This window comes from Neoarius graeffei, chromosome 15, assembly GCF_027579695.1.
Source record: "Neoarius graeffei isolate fNeoGra1 chromosome 15, fNeoGra1.pri, whole genome shotgun sequence".
Classification (NCBI taxonomy): Eukaryota; Metazoa; Chordata; class Actinopteri; order Siluriformes; family Ariidae; genus Neoarius; species Neoarius graeffei.
In genome coordinates this window covers 59,648,598-59,664,164 of record NC_083583.1, presented here as the reverse complement: position 1 = coordinate 59,664,164, position 15,567 = coordinate 59,648,598, and the positions used below count along the sequence as shown (strand labels likewise).

At 47.8% G+C, this 15,567-nt stretch overlaps 1 protein-coding gene and 1 non-coding gene across 3 annotated transcripts in view; one reads left to right on the top strand and one right to left on the bottom strand.

Annotated features, from left to right (window-relative positions):
• Positions 1-7,241: 7,241 nt before the first annotated feature.
• Positions 7,242-7,405, bottom strand: LOC132899806 (U1 spliceosomal RNA). Its single transcript, XR_009656711.1, has one exon. It is a non-coding gene; the product is annotated as a U1 spliceosomal RNA (small nuclear RNA).
• Positions 7,406-9,880: 2,475 nt separating this feature from the next.
• The window catches only part of rbms1a (RNA binding motif, single stranded interacting protein 1a), a 57,648-nt gene continuing 51,961 nt past the window's right edge, over positions 9,881-15,567 (top strand). The window contains exons 1-2 of one of the 2 annotated variants that reach the window (XM_060941735.1): positions 9,881-10,292; positions 15,015-15,196. In XM_060941735.1, the coding sequence (XP_060797718.1) occupies positions 10,242-10,292; positions 15,015-15,196 (233 nt within the window). In that variant the 5' untranslated portion in view covers positions 9,881-10,241. The remainder of the gene's footprint in view (positions 10,293-15,014; positions 15,197-15,567) is intronic. The other variant, XM_060941734.1, reaches the window with a different exon arrangement.

Here is a 15,567-nt window from a genome sequence, read left to right as displayed (position 1 = left end):
GAGCCGGGGCGGTATGAGAGGGTGAAGTCAAACCGACTGAAAAACAGGGCCCACCTAGCCTGTCGAGGGTTCAGTCTCTTGGCTTGCTGGAGGTACTCCAGGTTCTTGTGGTCAGTCCAAACCAGGAATGGATGTTGTGCTCCCTCCAGCCAGTGCCTCCACTCCTCAAGGGCCAGTTTGACCGCTAGCAGTTCTCGATCCCCCACATCGTACCGGGACTCAGCAGGACTCAGGCGGTGGGAGAAGTAAGCGCAGGGGTGCAGCTTTCCTTCCGAACGTTGAGAGAGCACCGCGCCGACACCACTGTCCGAGGCGTCCACCTCCACGATGAATGGTTGGGAGGTGTCCGGGAGAACCAGAATGGGTGCCGTGCAGAAGCGGTCCTTGAGGTCTTTGAACGCCTTTTCTGCCTGAGGAGACCATCCATAAGATCCACCTGTCCCTTTGGTGAGGTCTGACATGGGTGCTGCCACAGAACTGAAGTTCCTGATGAACTTGCGGTAGAAGTTAGCGAATCCTAAGAACCGCTGAACCTCCTTAACGGACTTGGGAGTAGGCCAATCCCGGACGGCCAGGGTCTTGGCAGGGTCCATTTGGAGTTGGCCTGTCCGTACAATAAATCCCAGAAAGGAGACCTCGGGAACATGAAATTCGCATTTCTGGGCCTTGGCGAACAGATTGTTCTGTAGCAGCCTCTGGAGAACCTGGCGGACATGGTGGCGGTGCTCCTGCACGGTCTTGGAAAAGATAAGGATGTCGTCGAGGTAGACAAAAACGTATAGGTTAATCATGTCCCTTAAGACGTCGTTGATTAGGGCCTGAAAAACAGCTGGTGCGTTGGTGAGTCCGAAGGGCATCACCTGGTATTCGTAGTGCCCAGACGGGGTGTTAAAGGCAGTCTTCCACTCGTCTCCCTGTCGGATACGGATGAGGTGGTATGCGTTCCGTAGGTCCAACTTGGTGAAGACGGTGGCGCCTTGGAGCAGGTCGAAAGCTGTGGACATCAGCGGAAGGGGATATCGGTTGCGCACAGTGATCTTATTCAGGCCCCTGTAATCAATACATGGTCGGAGCCCCCCATCCTTCTTGCCGACAAAGAAGAAGCCGGCTCCAGCAGGTGAAGTGGAGGGTCGAATAAACCCAGAGACCAGGGCATCTTTGAGGTATTCCTCCATGGCCTTGCGTTCTGGCTGAGAGAGTGAAAACAGTCTGCCACGAGGAGGGGTAGTCCCAGGGAGCAAGTCGATGGCACAGTCGTAGGCCCGGTGCGGAGGAAGAACGGCGGCCCTGCTCTTGCTGAATACCTCCTTGAGATCCCAGTACTCTGTGGGAACTTGAGATAACTCGGTGAGATCAGGGGGCTCGGCAGGAGACACAGGAGAGCTAGAGAGCAGACAAGAGGCATGGCATGCAGGGCCCCATTCCACAACCTGGCTTGTTACCCAGTCTATGCGAGGGTTGTGGCGAGTAAGCCAAGGAAGGCCTAGAATAACTGGGAACTCAGGTGAAGGAATCAGGTGCAGGGATATTTCTTCCTTGTGACCTTGAGACTGGAGGAAAACTGGAGAAGTAACTTGGGTGACTCTTCCATCACCTAACGCTTGGCCATCGAGGGCAGACACAGACAGTGGGACTTCAAGAGGTGCAGTCGGAATATTGATGCTTTGGGCGAAGTGAATATCCATAAAGTTCCCAGCCGCCCCTGAGTCTATCAAAGCTTGACAAGAGTGGACAGACTCACCCCAGGAGATGGAGACCGGGATGTAGATTCCTTGGCCAGGGAGTCCGGGAGAGAGGGTAGGCCCCGTCACAACCCTCCCTCGGCTGGACGGGGCGGTCCTTTTCCCAAGAGTTCGGGACATGATGCTCGGAAGTGACCAGGCTTGCCACAGTAGATGCAGCACTTGTCCCTCCTTCTGCGCTCCCTCTCAGATGCGGAGAGGCGAGTACGACCCACTTGCATGGGTTCTGGACAGTCACTGAAGGAGGTAGACGGTCTCCAGGTAGAGGTAGGGAGGCTGGGGGGGCTCAAGGCTTGGTGGCGTTCTCTCATCCTGTTGTCCAGACGAATAGCATGCGAGATGAGGGTTTCGAGGTCACTTGGGCATCCAATAGAGGCCAGACCGTCCTTGATGGGGTCAGACAGACCATGGTGGAAGGCTGACACCAGGGCAGTCTCGTTCCATCCACTTACTGCTGCGAGTGTTCGGAACGAGATGGCGTAATCTGCGACGCTTCCTCCTTGCCGGATGGACATGAGCTTTCGGGCTGCGTCGGTACTGATGTCTGCCTGATCGAAGACCCGAAGCATCTCTTCAGAAAACAGCTGGAAATCAAAGCACTCAGGTCCCTGTCTTTGCCAGATAGCAGTAGCCCAGGCTCGCGCCTTACCAGCTAATAAGGTGATCACAAAGGCAATCTTGCGGCGATCCGTAGTGTAGGTGGTAGGCTGAAGCTCAAAGGTGAGTTGACACTGGGTAAGGAACTCTCGGCACTCACTGTGCTTGCCGTCATACCTCTGTGGTGCAGGAAGGCTGGGTTCGCGAGGTGAAGAAGGCAGCATTGCAGGAGGCACTGGAGCAGGAGTGGGAGCTGGATCAGGAGCAGGAACTGGATCAGGAGCAGGAGATGCAGGCAGAGATGTCAGCTGTGCCAGGGTTTTCCCAATTTGCTGAAGCAGTTCCTCGTGGCGAGCGAGGGCCTCACGTTGGCTGGTGAGCGTACGTCCATGAGCGTCCATGGTCGCTCCGAAGCGTGTCAAAGCTGCCATAATTCCCTGAAGGTTGGCCGGGTAGACAGTTGAAGCAGCCTCTGCTGAGTCGGTCATGACGGAGTCTTTCTGTTAGGGTTTTGCTGGGATTCGAACCTGGTTCGTTGGTGTGATAATCCAGCAAACCCCCACTAGGCCACCAGGGGGATGACTCAAATGCAGAGGCGTGAGGCGGAAGTAGAAAAAGAATCAAAAGGTTTATTTAAACTATATACACTATATACAGGGCAAAACAAAAGACAAAAAAAAAAACCAAAGAGTATTATCCAAAAGAAAAGCAAAGTGCAAAAATTCAAAAGCTAAGAAGATCAAAAAACACAGTACAAAGGAAACTGGAGATAAACATAACAGCACAAAGACTCCGTGACAAGAGGACTGAACTCAGGGGTATAAATAGACAAACTAATTAAGGACACAGGTGAAGATAATTAGGCAATTAACACAAACACAAAACACAGGAACAGTGGCGGCCTCTAGAGGCCAAAATAAACACGACATGAAAAGGAAATAACAGCGGCCTCTAGAGGCCAAAACAGTCCTAGTCCTAACATTTGCTTTAAGGTGTGGAAGCTGTAAAAAAAAAAAAAACAGACCCAGCAAATAGATTAACATATTGCCTAACTTTTTGCAAAATAGAGTGTAGTAGATCCATGGTTTGGAAATGAATTCTTCTGTGTGAAAGCAAACCTGCAGTTACAGTATGACTGCCTCTCCAAACAAGCCCAGAATCAGTCCTCAGTGCATTTAGACCAAGCATATAAACACTCTGATGTCGGTACATAAAGCTCTGAAAGACCCATTTGATTTCAAGAGTATGATGAAGTCTCGGCGGCACGGTGGTGTAGTGGTTAGCGCTGTCGCCTCACAACAAAAAGGTCCTGGGTTCGAGCCCCGTGGCCGGCGAGGGCCTTTCTGTGCGGAGTTTGCATGTTCTCCCCGTGTCCGCATGGGTTTCCTCCGGGTGCTCCGGTTTCCCCCACAGTCCAAAGACATGCAGGTTAGGTTAACTGGTGACTCTAAATTGACCGTAGGTGTGAGTGTGAATGGTTGTCTGTGTCTATGTGTCAGCCCTGTGATGACCTGGCGACTTGTCCAGGGTGTACCCCGCCTTTCGCCCGTAGTCAGCTGGGATAGGCTCCAGCTTGCCTGCGACCCTGTAGAACAGGATAAAGCGGCTACAGATAATGAGATGAGATGAGATTAAGTCTCGATGATGCATTTATTTCTACCAAGAAGGTTTCTGTTGTGGGGAGTTCAAAACTCAAACGCATAAGGATGAATGTTAAATGGACGTTCAGGGCAGTGGTGGCTCAACAGTTAAGGCTCTGGGCAACTGATCAGAAGGTCAGGGGTTCAAAGAATCATGCACTTACCATTCGAGAGCTTCATAACAAAACAATGCATCTGCTGATTGAGTCTCCACATGTGGACGTTTATGAAGTAAAAGATGATCCATTATGGGTTTGTTAATGCTAAGTTTCAAAAAAAATTCTTAACAGCATATCAAAGTAAGGTCAAAAGTTCAACATGTGCTGTGCCCATTGGCTGAACCAGATCATCTGCGTTGCCTTTGTATTTTTTTAGCCTTAAAACAATCGGTTTGTTTTATTAATGTATTTATTTATTTTTCACATAATAAATGAAAGTCTCATCTCATTATTTGTAGCCTCTTTATCCTGTTCTACAGGGTCGCAAGCAAGCTGGAGCCTATCCCAGCTGACTACAGGCGAAAGGCGGGGTACACCCTGGACAAGTCGCCAGGTCATCACAGGGCTGACACATAGACACAGACAACCATTCACACTCACATTCACACCTACGGTCAATTTAGAGTCACCAGTTAACCTAACCTGCATGTCTTTGGACTGTGGGGGAAACCAGAGCACCCGGAGGAAACCCACGTGGACAACATGCAAACGCCACACAGAAAGGCCCTCGCCGGCCACGGGGCTCGAACCCGGACCTTCTTGATGTGAGGCGACAGCACTAACCACTACACCACCGTGTTGCCCATAGAAATTTCTTGGGGGTGCTAAGTGGGTGCTATGGCTATCCTTGGGGGAGCCATTGATCCAAAGTCCAATCTTTATGCTCCCGATCAAATTGAAGTTTTGACCATGCTTGTTTAGCCCTTATCCTGTGAGATCTCATCATATACAGTAGAATGTGTGGAAATGCTTTTACTTTCACTATCAAACACAGCCGTGAGTTCTACTGTAGATTTTTTATGATTCGACTTCACAAAGTGTTTCAGTGATCTCTGATCATGGTCAGTCAAGATTTTTTTTTTTCCGACCATATTTCTTGCATGAAGTTGACAGTTCACCATTATGCTTGTACAATTCTTAACCCAATTCCAGTCATTTCAGCAATCCCCTTCGTTTTTTTTTTCTTTACCCTTCTGAAACACAGTAACATCTTATGGCTGTTTAAGAAAAAAGAAGCTACTCACTGCATCAGTTCGGGTTAAAATAATTGTTGCTAGGTGGCATAGTGGTTAGCACCGTCATCTCACAGCAAGAAGGTTCTGGGTTCGAGCCCAGTAGCCGGCGGGCCTTTCTGTGTGGAATTTGCATGTTATCCCCGTGTCTGCGTGGGTTTCCTCGGGTGCTCTGGTTTCCTCTACAGTCCAAAGACATGCAGGTTAGGTTAATTGGTGGCTCTAAATTGACTGTAGGTGTGAATGTGAGTGTGAATGGTTGTCTGTGTCTATGTGTCAGCCCTGTGATGACCTGGCGACTTGTCCAGGGTGTACCCCGCCTCTCACCCATAGTCAACTGGGATAGGCTCCAGCTTGCCCGCGACCCTGTAGGACATGATAAGCGTCTACAGATAATGGATGGATGGACTTCACAAATGGCCCTTTTCCACTACCCTTTTTCAGCTCACTTCAGCTCGCTTCAGCTCACTTCAGCCCGACACGGCTCGCATTTCGACTACCAAAGAACAGCACGACTCAGCTCGCTTCAGCCCTGCTTAGCACCTAAAACTCGCACGGTTTTGGAGTGGGGCTGAAGCGAGCCAAAGTGAGCCGAGTGAGGCTGGGGGCGTGAGCAGACACTCCCCTGTGCACTGATTGGTGAGGAGGAGTGTCCTCACATGCCCACATACGCCCCGCGAGCGCGCTGGGATCTGTAAACACCGCAAACCCGGAAGGAGAAGAATTACGAATTACGAGAATTTCTGAAGCCTTATGCGCCTCGCCTCATCTATACGCTCTTGCCAGTATCTGTTGGCGTTGTCGGTGACAACAAGCCACAGAACCAAGACCAGCAACACTAACGACTTCATGTTTATTGTTTACTATTCGGGTCGTGAGACTACCGCTTAAAAGATCACTGATGTCACTGTTTGCGCTGCTTAACGACATCACCTGACGTCCATCCACTTTCGCTAACTCCACCCAATGTGTCCACCCACTTCCAGCCAGCACGGTTCAGCGCGGTTGTAGTCGAAATGCAACTCCAACAGCCCCGTTCAGCTCGACTCAGCCCAGCTCAGCACGGCACGGCTCAGCCGCGTTTGTAGTGGAAAAGCGGCATAAGTGTTTAAGTGATCTCTGATCATGGTCAGTCAAGATTTTTTTTTCGTCCATGAAGTTGACAGTTCACCATTATCCTTGGACAATTCTTAACCCAATTCCAGTCATTTCAGCAATCCCCTTATTTTTTTTTCATTTGCTTGATGCAGGCTAATAATTTGACCCTTCTGAAACACAGTAACATCTTATGGCTGTTTAAGAAAAGAGAAGCTACTCACTGCATCATTTAGGCACAGTTTTGAAGTTTTGGCTGCACTTGTTTAGCCCTTATCCTGTGAGATCTCATCACATACAGTAGAATATGTGGAAATGCTTTTACTTTCACTATTAAACACAGCATGTTCTCCCCGTGTCTGCGTGGATTTCCTCCGGGTGCTCCGGTTTCCCCTACAGTCCAAAGACATGTGGGTTAGGCTAATTAGTGGCTCTAAATTGACCTTAGGTGTGAATTGACTGTGAACGGTTGTTTGTCTCTATGTGCAGCCCTGCGATGATCTGGCGACTTGTCCAGGGTGTACCCCGCCTCTCTCCCCTAGTCAGCTGGGATAGGCTCCAGCTTAACCCATGACCCTGGATATGATAAGAAATAAAGCACAACTTTATTCATCACACACTTGTGAAATTTCCTCTCTGCATTTAACCCATCTGAAGCAGTGAACACACACGAGCGCGCACACACACATACCCAGAACAATGGGCAGCCATGCTAACAGTGCCCGGGGAGCAGTTGGGAGTTAGGTGCCTCGCTCAAGGCCGTCCCATATTAACCTAACCGCATGTCTCTGGGGGAAACCGGAGCACCCATGGGGAGAACATGCAAACTCCACACAGAAAGGCCCTCGCCGGTTGCTGGGTTCGAACCCAGAATCTTCTTGCTATGAGGCGGCTGTGCTAACCACTATGCCACCGTGCCGCCCAAGAATTATGTGAAAGGGGAGAGCGTGAACGCAGTCCCCCACTACCAGAAATTATGCAGTCGAGATTCCTGCATTTGAGGAATTCACAAAAGTCAACACAGCCTGAGTGCAATGGCTGGGCCTCACTTTGAGCAAACCACCTTCTTGATCATGGTGTTGCCCCTGCCAGGTAAGTATACGCGATAAGTGGTTATGGATAATAATAATAAGAAACCTTTATTCGTCACATGCACAGTGAAATTCATTCGCTGCATTTAACCCATCTGAAGCAGTAAACACACATGCACACACACCCAGAGCAGTGGGCAGCCACACCAGAGCGCCCGGGGAGCAGTCAGGGGTCAGGTACCTTGCTCAAGGGCATCTCAGCCCAAGGCTGCCTCACATCAACCTAACTGCATGTCTTTGGATCATGGGGGAAACTGGAGCACCCGGAGGAAACCCACGCAGACATGGTGAGAACATGCAAACTCCACACGGAAAGGCCCTCGCCGGTTGTTGGGTTCGAACCCGGAACCTTCTTGCTGTGGATGGATTTATAGCTGGAATATTAATCACCGCAGTAATAATCCAGTCAAAGACAATGAAGTATTTGCTTATTTAAATCAGTGTAGATAAGGTTGAAGATGATTTGTTTTCACACCATCACTTCCTTTTGTGTAGGTTTTGCTAACTGGACCTCATCATGAATTCCTGACTTCATGAGTGGACTTTGCTGTAATGCTGCCTACAAATCACAGTTCAGAGTTATCTCATCTCATCTCATTATCTCTAGCCGCTTTATCCTGTCCTACAGGGTCACAGGCGAGCTGGAGCCTATCCCAGCTGACTACGGGCGAAAGGCGGGGTACACCCTGGACAAGTCACCAGGTCATCACAGGGCTGACACATAGACACAGACAACCATTCACACTCACATTCACACCTACGGTCAATTTAGAGTCACCAGTTAACCTAACCTGCATGTCTTTGGACTGTGGGGGAAACCGGAGCACCCGGAGGAAACCCACGCGGACACGGGGAGAACATGCAAACTCCACATGGAAAGGCCCTCGCCGGTTGTTGGGTTCGAATCCGGAACCTTCTTGCTGTGGATGGATGGATGGCTGGAATATTAATCACCGCAGTAATAATCCAGTCAAAGAAAATGAAGTATTTGCTTAGTTAAATCAGTGTAGATAAGGTTGAAGATGATTTGTTTTCACACCATTACAAGTTCTGGTTGTTTTCCTTTTGTGTAGGTTTTGCTAACATCATGAATTCCTGACTTCATGAGTGGACTTTAATGCTGCCTACAAATCACAGTTCAGGGTTATCTCATCTCATCTCATCTCATTATCTGTAACCGCTTCATCCTGTTCTACAGGGTCACAGGCGAGCTGGAGCCTATCCCAGCTGACTACGGGTGAAAGGCGGGGTACACCCTGGACAAGTCGCCAGGTCATCACAGGGCTGACACATAGGCCAAGTTTACATTAGACCGTATCTGTCTCGTTTTCTTCGCGGATGCACTGTCCGTTTACATTAAAACGCCTGGAAACGCCGGGAAACGGGAATCCGCCAGCGTCCACGTATTCAATCCAGATCGTGTCAGCTCCGGTGCTGTGTAAACATTGAGATACGCGGATACGCTGTGCTGAGCTCTAGCTGGCGTCGTCATTGGACAACGTCACTGTGACATCCACCTTCCTGATTCGCTGGCGTTGGTCATGTGACGCGACTGCTGAAAAACGGCGCGGACTTCCGCCTTGTATCACCTTTCATTAAAGAGTATAAAAGTATGAAAATACTGCAAATACTGATGCAAATACTGCCCATTGTGTAGTTATGATTGTCTTTAGGCTTGCCATCCTTCCACTTGCAAGTGGTAAGTGATATGCGCTGGGATCACACACACAGCGGCTCAGTCCCGAATCACTGCTCGTGCGCTTCACTCGCGCGCTCTGTGAGCTGCGCAGGGCCGGAGTGCGCACCCTCCAGAGGGCACTCGCTGTTCAGGGCGGAGTGATTTGGAGCGCAGGATGCCTGTGGAGCCGAGCGTATCCGTGTATTGGCGTTGCTGTGTGCACGCGAATCGACAACCATTCACACTCACGGTCAATTTAGAGCCACCAGTTAACCTAACCTGCATGTCTTTGGACTGTGGGGGAAACCGGAGCACCCGGAGGAAACCCACGCGGAGAACATCCGCACAGAAAGGCCCTCGCCGGCCACGGGGCTCGAACCCGGACCTTCTTGCTGTGAAGCGACAGCGCTAACCACTACAGAGTTATATGTGATATAAAAGGTGTTTTAAGCTCATGTGAGGTGATGGAGCCCCTCCACACCCCGGGCTGGGACAGTGCTGGTGGCCTGGGGCGCTGCTCTGCGCCCGGACTGTGGATAGGATGTGATGGTCAGGTTGTGGAATGTGTGGTATGCGTGCTGGAGACAACCAAGAGCTCGGCGTAGGGTTGGAACAAACCATTATGTCTTGGTACAAAGCGTGGATTTGACTTCTTAGTCGTTACTCCGGACTCGGGCTCGATTAAACCGGGTTTTAACACCTTCTGGTGTCGCTGATAAATCACCTGACTTCCGGAGAAGAGCCTTGAGCTGATCTGCGTGCGGCTGATCCACCCCCGCGGCCCGAGCGGCGAATGGGCCGGTCCACAGTGGGTGGGGCTTTCCTGCGGGCAACACAGCGGAGATCAATGAAGCAGGCGATTTACCGAAACTGGTTGGACGGGCCGGGGTTGGAATAAGCCATTTTACACAGAAATATTATTATTGTTACTAGTATTTTTTATTTTTTATTCTATTTTTGGTTGGCACGTCGAGCCAGCCCTTCAAAATACCGATTTGTTTGTTTGTTTTCTCGTGAGCGCGCGACACTACAAGAGTGCAATGTGGAAGAATTACAGCTCCTCTGAAGCCTAATAAACCACTGTGCTTTTATTTTTATTTTTTATTTTTATTTGTACGGACATATTCTTTTATTCAGCTCTGAAACAAGGACGAAGGAATATTAACCATGATTTTTGCAAACACCACCAATCCAGTCAGGACACCTTATCGAAAACAGGTAAACAACAACAAGAATAATATCACTAATAATAATAATAATAATAATAATAGGAGCAGGAGCGCATGAGCTGCGATGCTGGACAGGCCCAGGACAACAAACATGCCCACAAGGCTGTTGGGTTACACAGCAGGCGATTATATTCCATCTATTTCACTTTGTTTGTTTGTTTGTTTGTTTGTTTGTTTGTGAGGTAAATAGGGTCCAGGCTTAGAGATTTTTTTTTTCTTCCCCTCGTTTGACCCACGAATGGACTTCAATACAGTTTGTTCCGAATACACGAATGAATCGATTCATCCCTGAGTACATGATTCATGAACCGAGCGTCCGAAATGAATCATCTTCTATTCGACTCAGCTCTTTTAACTCTGGGTTTAGTCTTAAACATTCAACAACTTCAGCACGGCTGAGGCAGGAAAGCGGCTGATGCGGTACAGGAAGCGTCAATTCGCGGCGTTATTAGGATTAGTAATCAAATTAGGATTTTTTTTAAAAAAAGGAATCAGTATCGAATCGAATCGACACCGTTTTCAGTCATTTAACAGAGGCGTTTTTTTTTCCCACTCCGCCTTCTATATATTCATTTATTTTTTTGGAGGTAAATTCTCCTTAAAGTGCTTACTGAACTCATTTTGAGGCGTTCGATTTTGCGGACAGTTTGAAAACAAAGCTGTTAATGCGAATCGATTCAGGAGTCGAGCAGTGGGACAGTTGAAGGATGTGACCTGGAGAGTTTCCCATGGCAACTTGTGTCAGGAAAATCCTGGATGTGCTCATGAATATTTATGAGTTTGTACAGTATGTAACAGAAGTTGGGCGTGGCCTAGATAAAGCAAGGTTACCAAAGGGCAATAGTTCAGACTGAATATGAACTTGCTTGGTTTCTCTCTCGATGTTTACATGATATTATTTTCTAACCTTTTGAGAATAATTATCTATCTATCTATCTATCTATCTGTTAGTCAGTAAATACCTTTCCAGATATTTCGACTCCAAGCTTACTGAAATAGTTATCGAGATCCCACACACATGCCTAGACACCTTCGTGCAGACATTTGCATATGTTCTTGCGTAACTCGGCTCAGATCATTGGTAGCAGAGGTTAGCACAACTCCAGGATTTCACAGTTTATAGGAACCATATGGCGCAGGATGACTGCAGCACATAGCACGGGACCCAGGGGACACCACCAACGCTTGAAAGATGGCCCGGAAATTGAATCCGATCTTTCGTTCTGTGCTTTTCTTCATGCCTCCTCCTCCTAATCCCCACCTCTCTCTGTCTCTCGCAGAGCTTACTGTATACACTCACGAACAGACATTTGAAACGCCACTTTACGTTTCGTTATGCTTCCGACTCGGAGACAGTATAGCAAAGGGAAGGGAGAATTATTTCGCCGCTGCTTTAAACAAGGTCTCTCCTGGAGAAGCTTTTCAAAGTGCGTTTTCTGACAAAACGGTCCCTTATGTTCGAGTCCCCTTGGCGCCTCACGTTCACCGTGTTCCTCAGTGGCCTTTAGAGGCCTCCGTGTATTCTCTTACTCCTTTCATGTTGAGCTGAAACACATTGCCCCACGTGCATACCTTGACCTCTTCAGCTTGATCAAATGACAGGAGTAATGAGCTTTGCACTCCGTGTCCAGGCTCACCTGAGCGTGCACGTGTGTGGGGGGCCGCGAGTTCATGAGTCACTCAAGCAGAAGTGGGTCAGTGTGTCAGAGAGCAGGAGGACACACACACACACACACCCTTACCCCTTTTGGTGCTCTTGTTAGGTGGCTTTTTTTTTTTTTAATGAACTGTGGTCCACACACACACACACACATCCATGAGAACGCATGCAGCTGGAGTTTAACATCACTTCACGGCAACAGCTGTAATTCACACCACTTGGCTTTTCCGTCACTTTATTATGTTCTTGTTCCTTTAATGCCTGTCTGGTGGTGTTTTATAGGCAGCCATTTTATGCGTACCGAGAGGGGCGAGCAGAACTCGAGCTGTTTTAATGAACGAGCCAGAAACAGGAAGTGATTCACTGACGTGAGCCGCAGTCACTATACTCTGCGGTGAGGGCGAGGCCTGTACTTCCTGTGTCCTCATTCTCAGCCTTGTCATGTGACCTTTCCAAAAAAAAAAACCAACCCAGAACTCTCTTCCCCCTTTTTTTTTTTTTGCTAACACCAGCTGTTGATTCTGTATTAGTCATCCCGACTAGCTCCAGTGTGAACGACTTTAGTGGTCAGAGGAGATGTTTCTGCTGTGACTCAACTCTGCTGTGATGTCGGGTTGTAAAACTGGTGCACTTTAGAGATTTTCTCCAGCAGTTTGGTTTGCGGTTTGTTCCTCAGGCACATTCTGATGGAAAGGTGATTCATTTTCCATGCACGCTTTTTATTAAAACAGACCCAAAGTTTTGTCGTGTCTGTTAGTGACCATTTTCTTCACCGTTCTTTACAACAGACGCTTGGTGGTGGTAGTAGTAGTAGTGTACATGCAAGGAGGCTTTGGAGAAGCTCAAACCGAAACTTCTAATGCGTTTATACTTTAACTCTATAGAAGCAAGCTATTTATAATCACGTTGTCTGTTCTCATCCAAATGAGGATGGGTTCCCTTTTGAGTCCGGTTCCTCTCGAGGTTTCTTCCTCATGTCATCTGAGGGAGTTTTTTTCCTTGCCGCCGTCGCCACAGGCGTGCTCACTGGGGATAGGTTAGGGATAAAATTAGCTCATGTTTAAAGGAACAGTCCACCGTACTTCCATAATGAAATACGCTCTTATCTGAATTGAGACGAGCTGCTCCGTACCTCTCCGAGCTTTGCGCGACCTCCCAGTCAGTCAGACACGCTGTCAGACGCGCTGTCACTCCTGTTAGCAATGTAGCTAGGCTCAGCATGGCCAATGGTATTTTTTGGGGCTGTAGTTAGATGCGACCAAACTCTTCCGCGTTTTTCCTGTTTACATAGGTTTATATGACCAGTGACATGAAACAAGTTCAGTTACACAAATTGAAACGTGGCGATTTTCTATGCTATGGAAAGTCCGCACTATAATGACAGGCGTACTAACACCTTCTGCGCACTTCGACAGCGCATTGGTATCTGAGCTCCGTATCAATGCGCTGCCGAAGCGCGCAGAAGGTGTTAGTACGCCTGTCATTATAGTGCCGGCTTTCCATAGCATAGAAAATCGCCACGTTTCAATTTGTGTAACTGAACTTGTTTCATATCACTGGTCATATAAACCTATGTAAACAGGAAAAACGCGGAAGAGTTTGGTCGCATCTAACTACAGCCCCAAAAAATACCATTGGCCATACTGAGCCTAGCTACATTGCTAACAGGAGTGACAGCGCGTCTGACTGACTGGGAGGTCGCGCAAAGCTCGGAGAGGTACGGAGCAGCTCGTCTCAATTCAGATAAGAGCATATTTCATTATGGAAGTACGGTGGACTGTTCCTTTAAAGTCTTTACATTTCTGTAAAGCTGTTTTGTAACAATGTCTGTCTGTTGTTAAAAGCGCTACACAAATAACCTTGACTTGTTGTTTTGTTGAGGTTGCGCAATACATGTTCATGCTAAGGGAAAACATATACATTTATGAAAAAAAATGACAGACGTCGTCTCGATTGAGGTCATCGTATCGTTTCAACCGATGAGCAGGAAATCAGAAAGAATGGAATCGGATGTCAGCGGGTATGAACGTAAACGTCACGGCGTGGTTGGATTTCATTTGGTTTCATGCAAATTTTGTTGTAGGAAATAATTTGAAGCCGCTCGTTTCTTATTTGAAGTTGAACTGACTTACACCTTTTTTTTATTATTATTATTATTATTATTATTAAAGTGTTATTTCGTAACTACTGTATAGTGTAGTGACCATAAAAAGTATATCGTTATGCGTGAGAGGACTGGACCTGCCTGGGAGTTTAAGTTTCACTGACGTACCGACTATTATTAGTGGATTTTATTTAGTGGACTTTGCAACCATGTGACCATATTGAGAAGATGATTTCTGGTGATATTGGCACTAATCCGACAGGATTACAGGCTACAGCAAGGCTGCAGAGATTTGGCTTTAAATCTCATTCTTTCATAAGCAGCTAAAATAATCTAATCTAAAGGGATAAATTCCCGTCCTGAGAGTTCAGCGTGGAGAACTAATCCTCCACCGTTCCGTTCTGCTATGCTAAACCGGTAGATTGGACAGATATCAGAGCTGAAGGCCTGCTCGGGCAGGGACGTCCGATGGTGCATAACCCAACAGAGGATCTGTGGTTACTGATTAGATGGCAGGCAGGTGGAGATGCGAGTGAACCCATGCAGAACCTGAGTCTGCAATCGACGCGCTAACGAGCACCGCAGAGGCGTGACGGGCAGCACCGTGGTTAAGCGATTTGCTTGTTTCAACACGCAGCAGCACGACTGGGAGGATGAGGTGGGGCGAGCGTGTAGTATGCTCGGTTCGGTCCAGCGCACATGAGAGATTTTTGTTTGCACAGAGAACAGGGATTGGATTGGATTGGTTTGGTTTGGATTTTTCCTGTGCATCAGGATTGAAGGGATGAGTGATGAGAGATTTCAAAGAAGTTTGAAGAGGAAAAAAAAAAACTTATTTTCAGTCATATTTAGTGTTTTTGAATCATGTTTAATAAAAGCACGCTCGCTTCTTCTTTCATTCGCTCTTCAAGTTTTATTTATTTATTTTTTTAAATTTGCGTCCTTAGCCTCCGGTTGCTCCGCCCACACTTCCAATGGCTCCGCCCAGCCCAAGCACCAATAGCAGCACCAATAACAGCAGCAGCAACAGCAGCACAACCGGATGGGAGCAACTCAGCAAAACCAACCTCTACATCCGCGGCCTGCCCCCATCCACCACCGACCATGACCTTGTCAAACTCTGTCAGCCGTGAGTACACACACACACACACACACACACACACTGTACACATCTGTCTTTCTATCTGTGTGAAGACTTTCCACTGACATCATTATTAAAGCAGCGAGTAAACCTTAAGCCCAAACCTTGATTTGAGCTTCATCAAAATATAAACACACACACACACACACACACACACACAGGAAGGAATTGTACAGACCACACCTTATTTCGAAGTATTGCTGAATATTTCAAGCTTCACAGGTCGTGTAATGTAAAGATGGCACTGTTTTTCAAAAGATAAAATAAGCTGACACACCACCAGCAGGAAATGAGTTGCTGCTTTAAAACTGCTTGCTTTAGTAGAATCAGTGAAATCAAACCCTTTTTTTTTTTTTTTT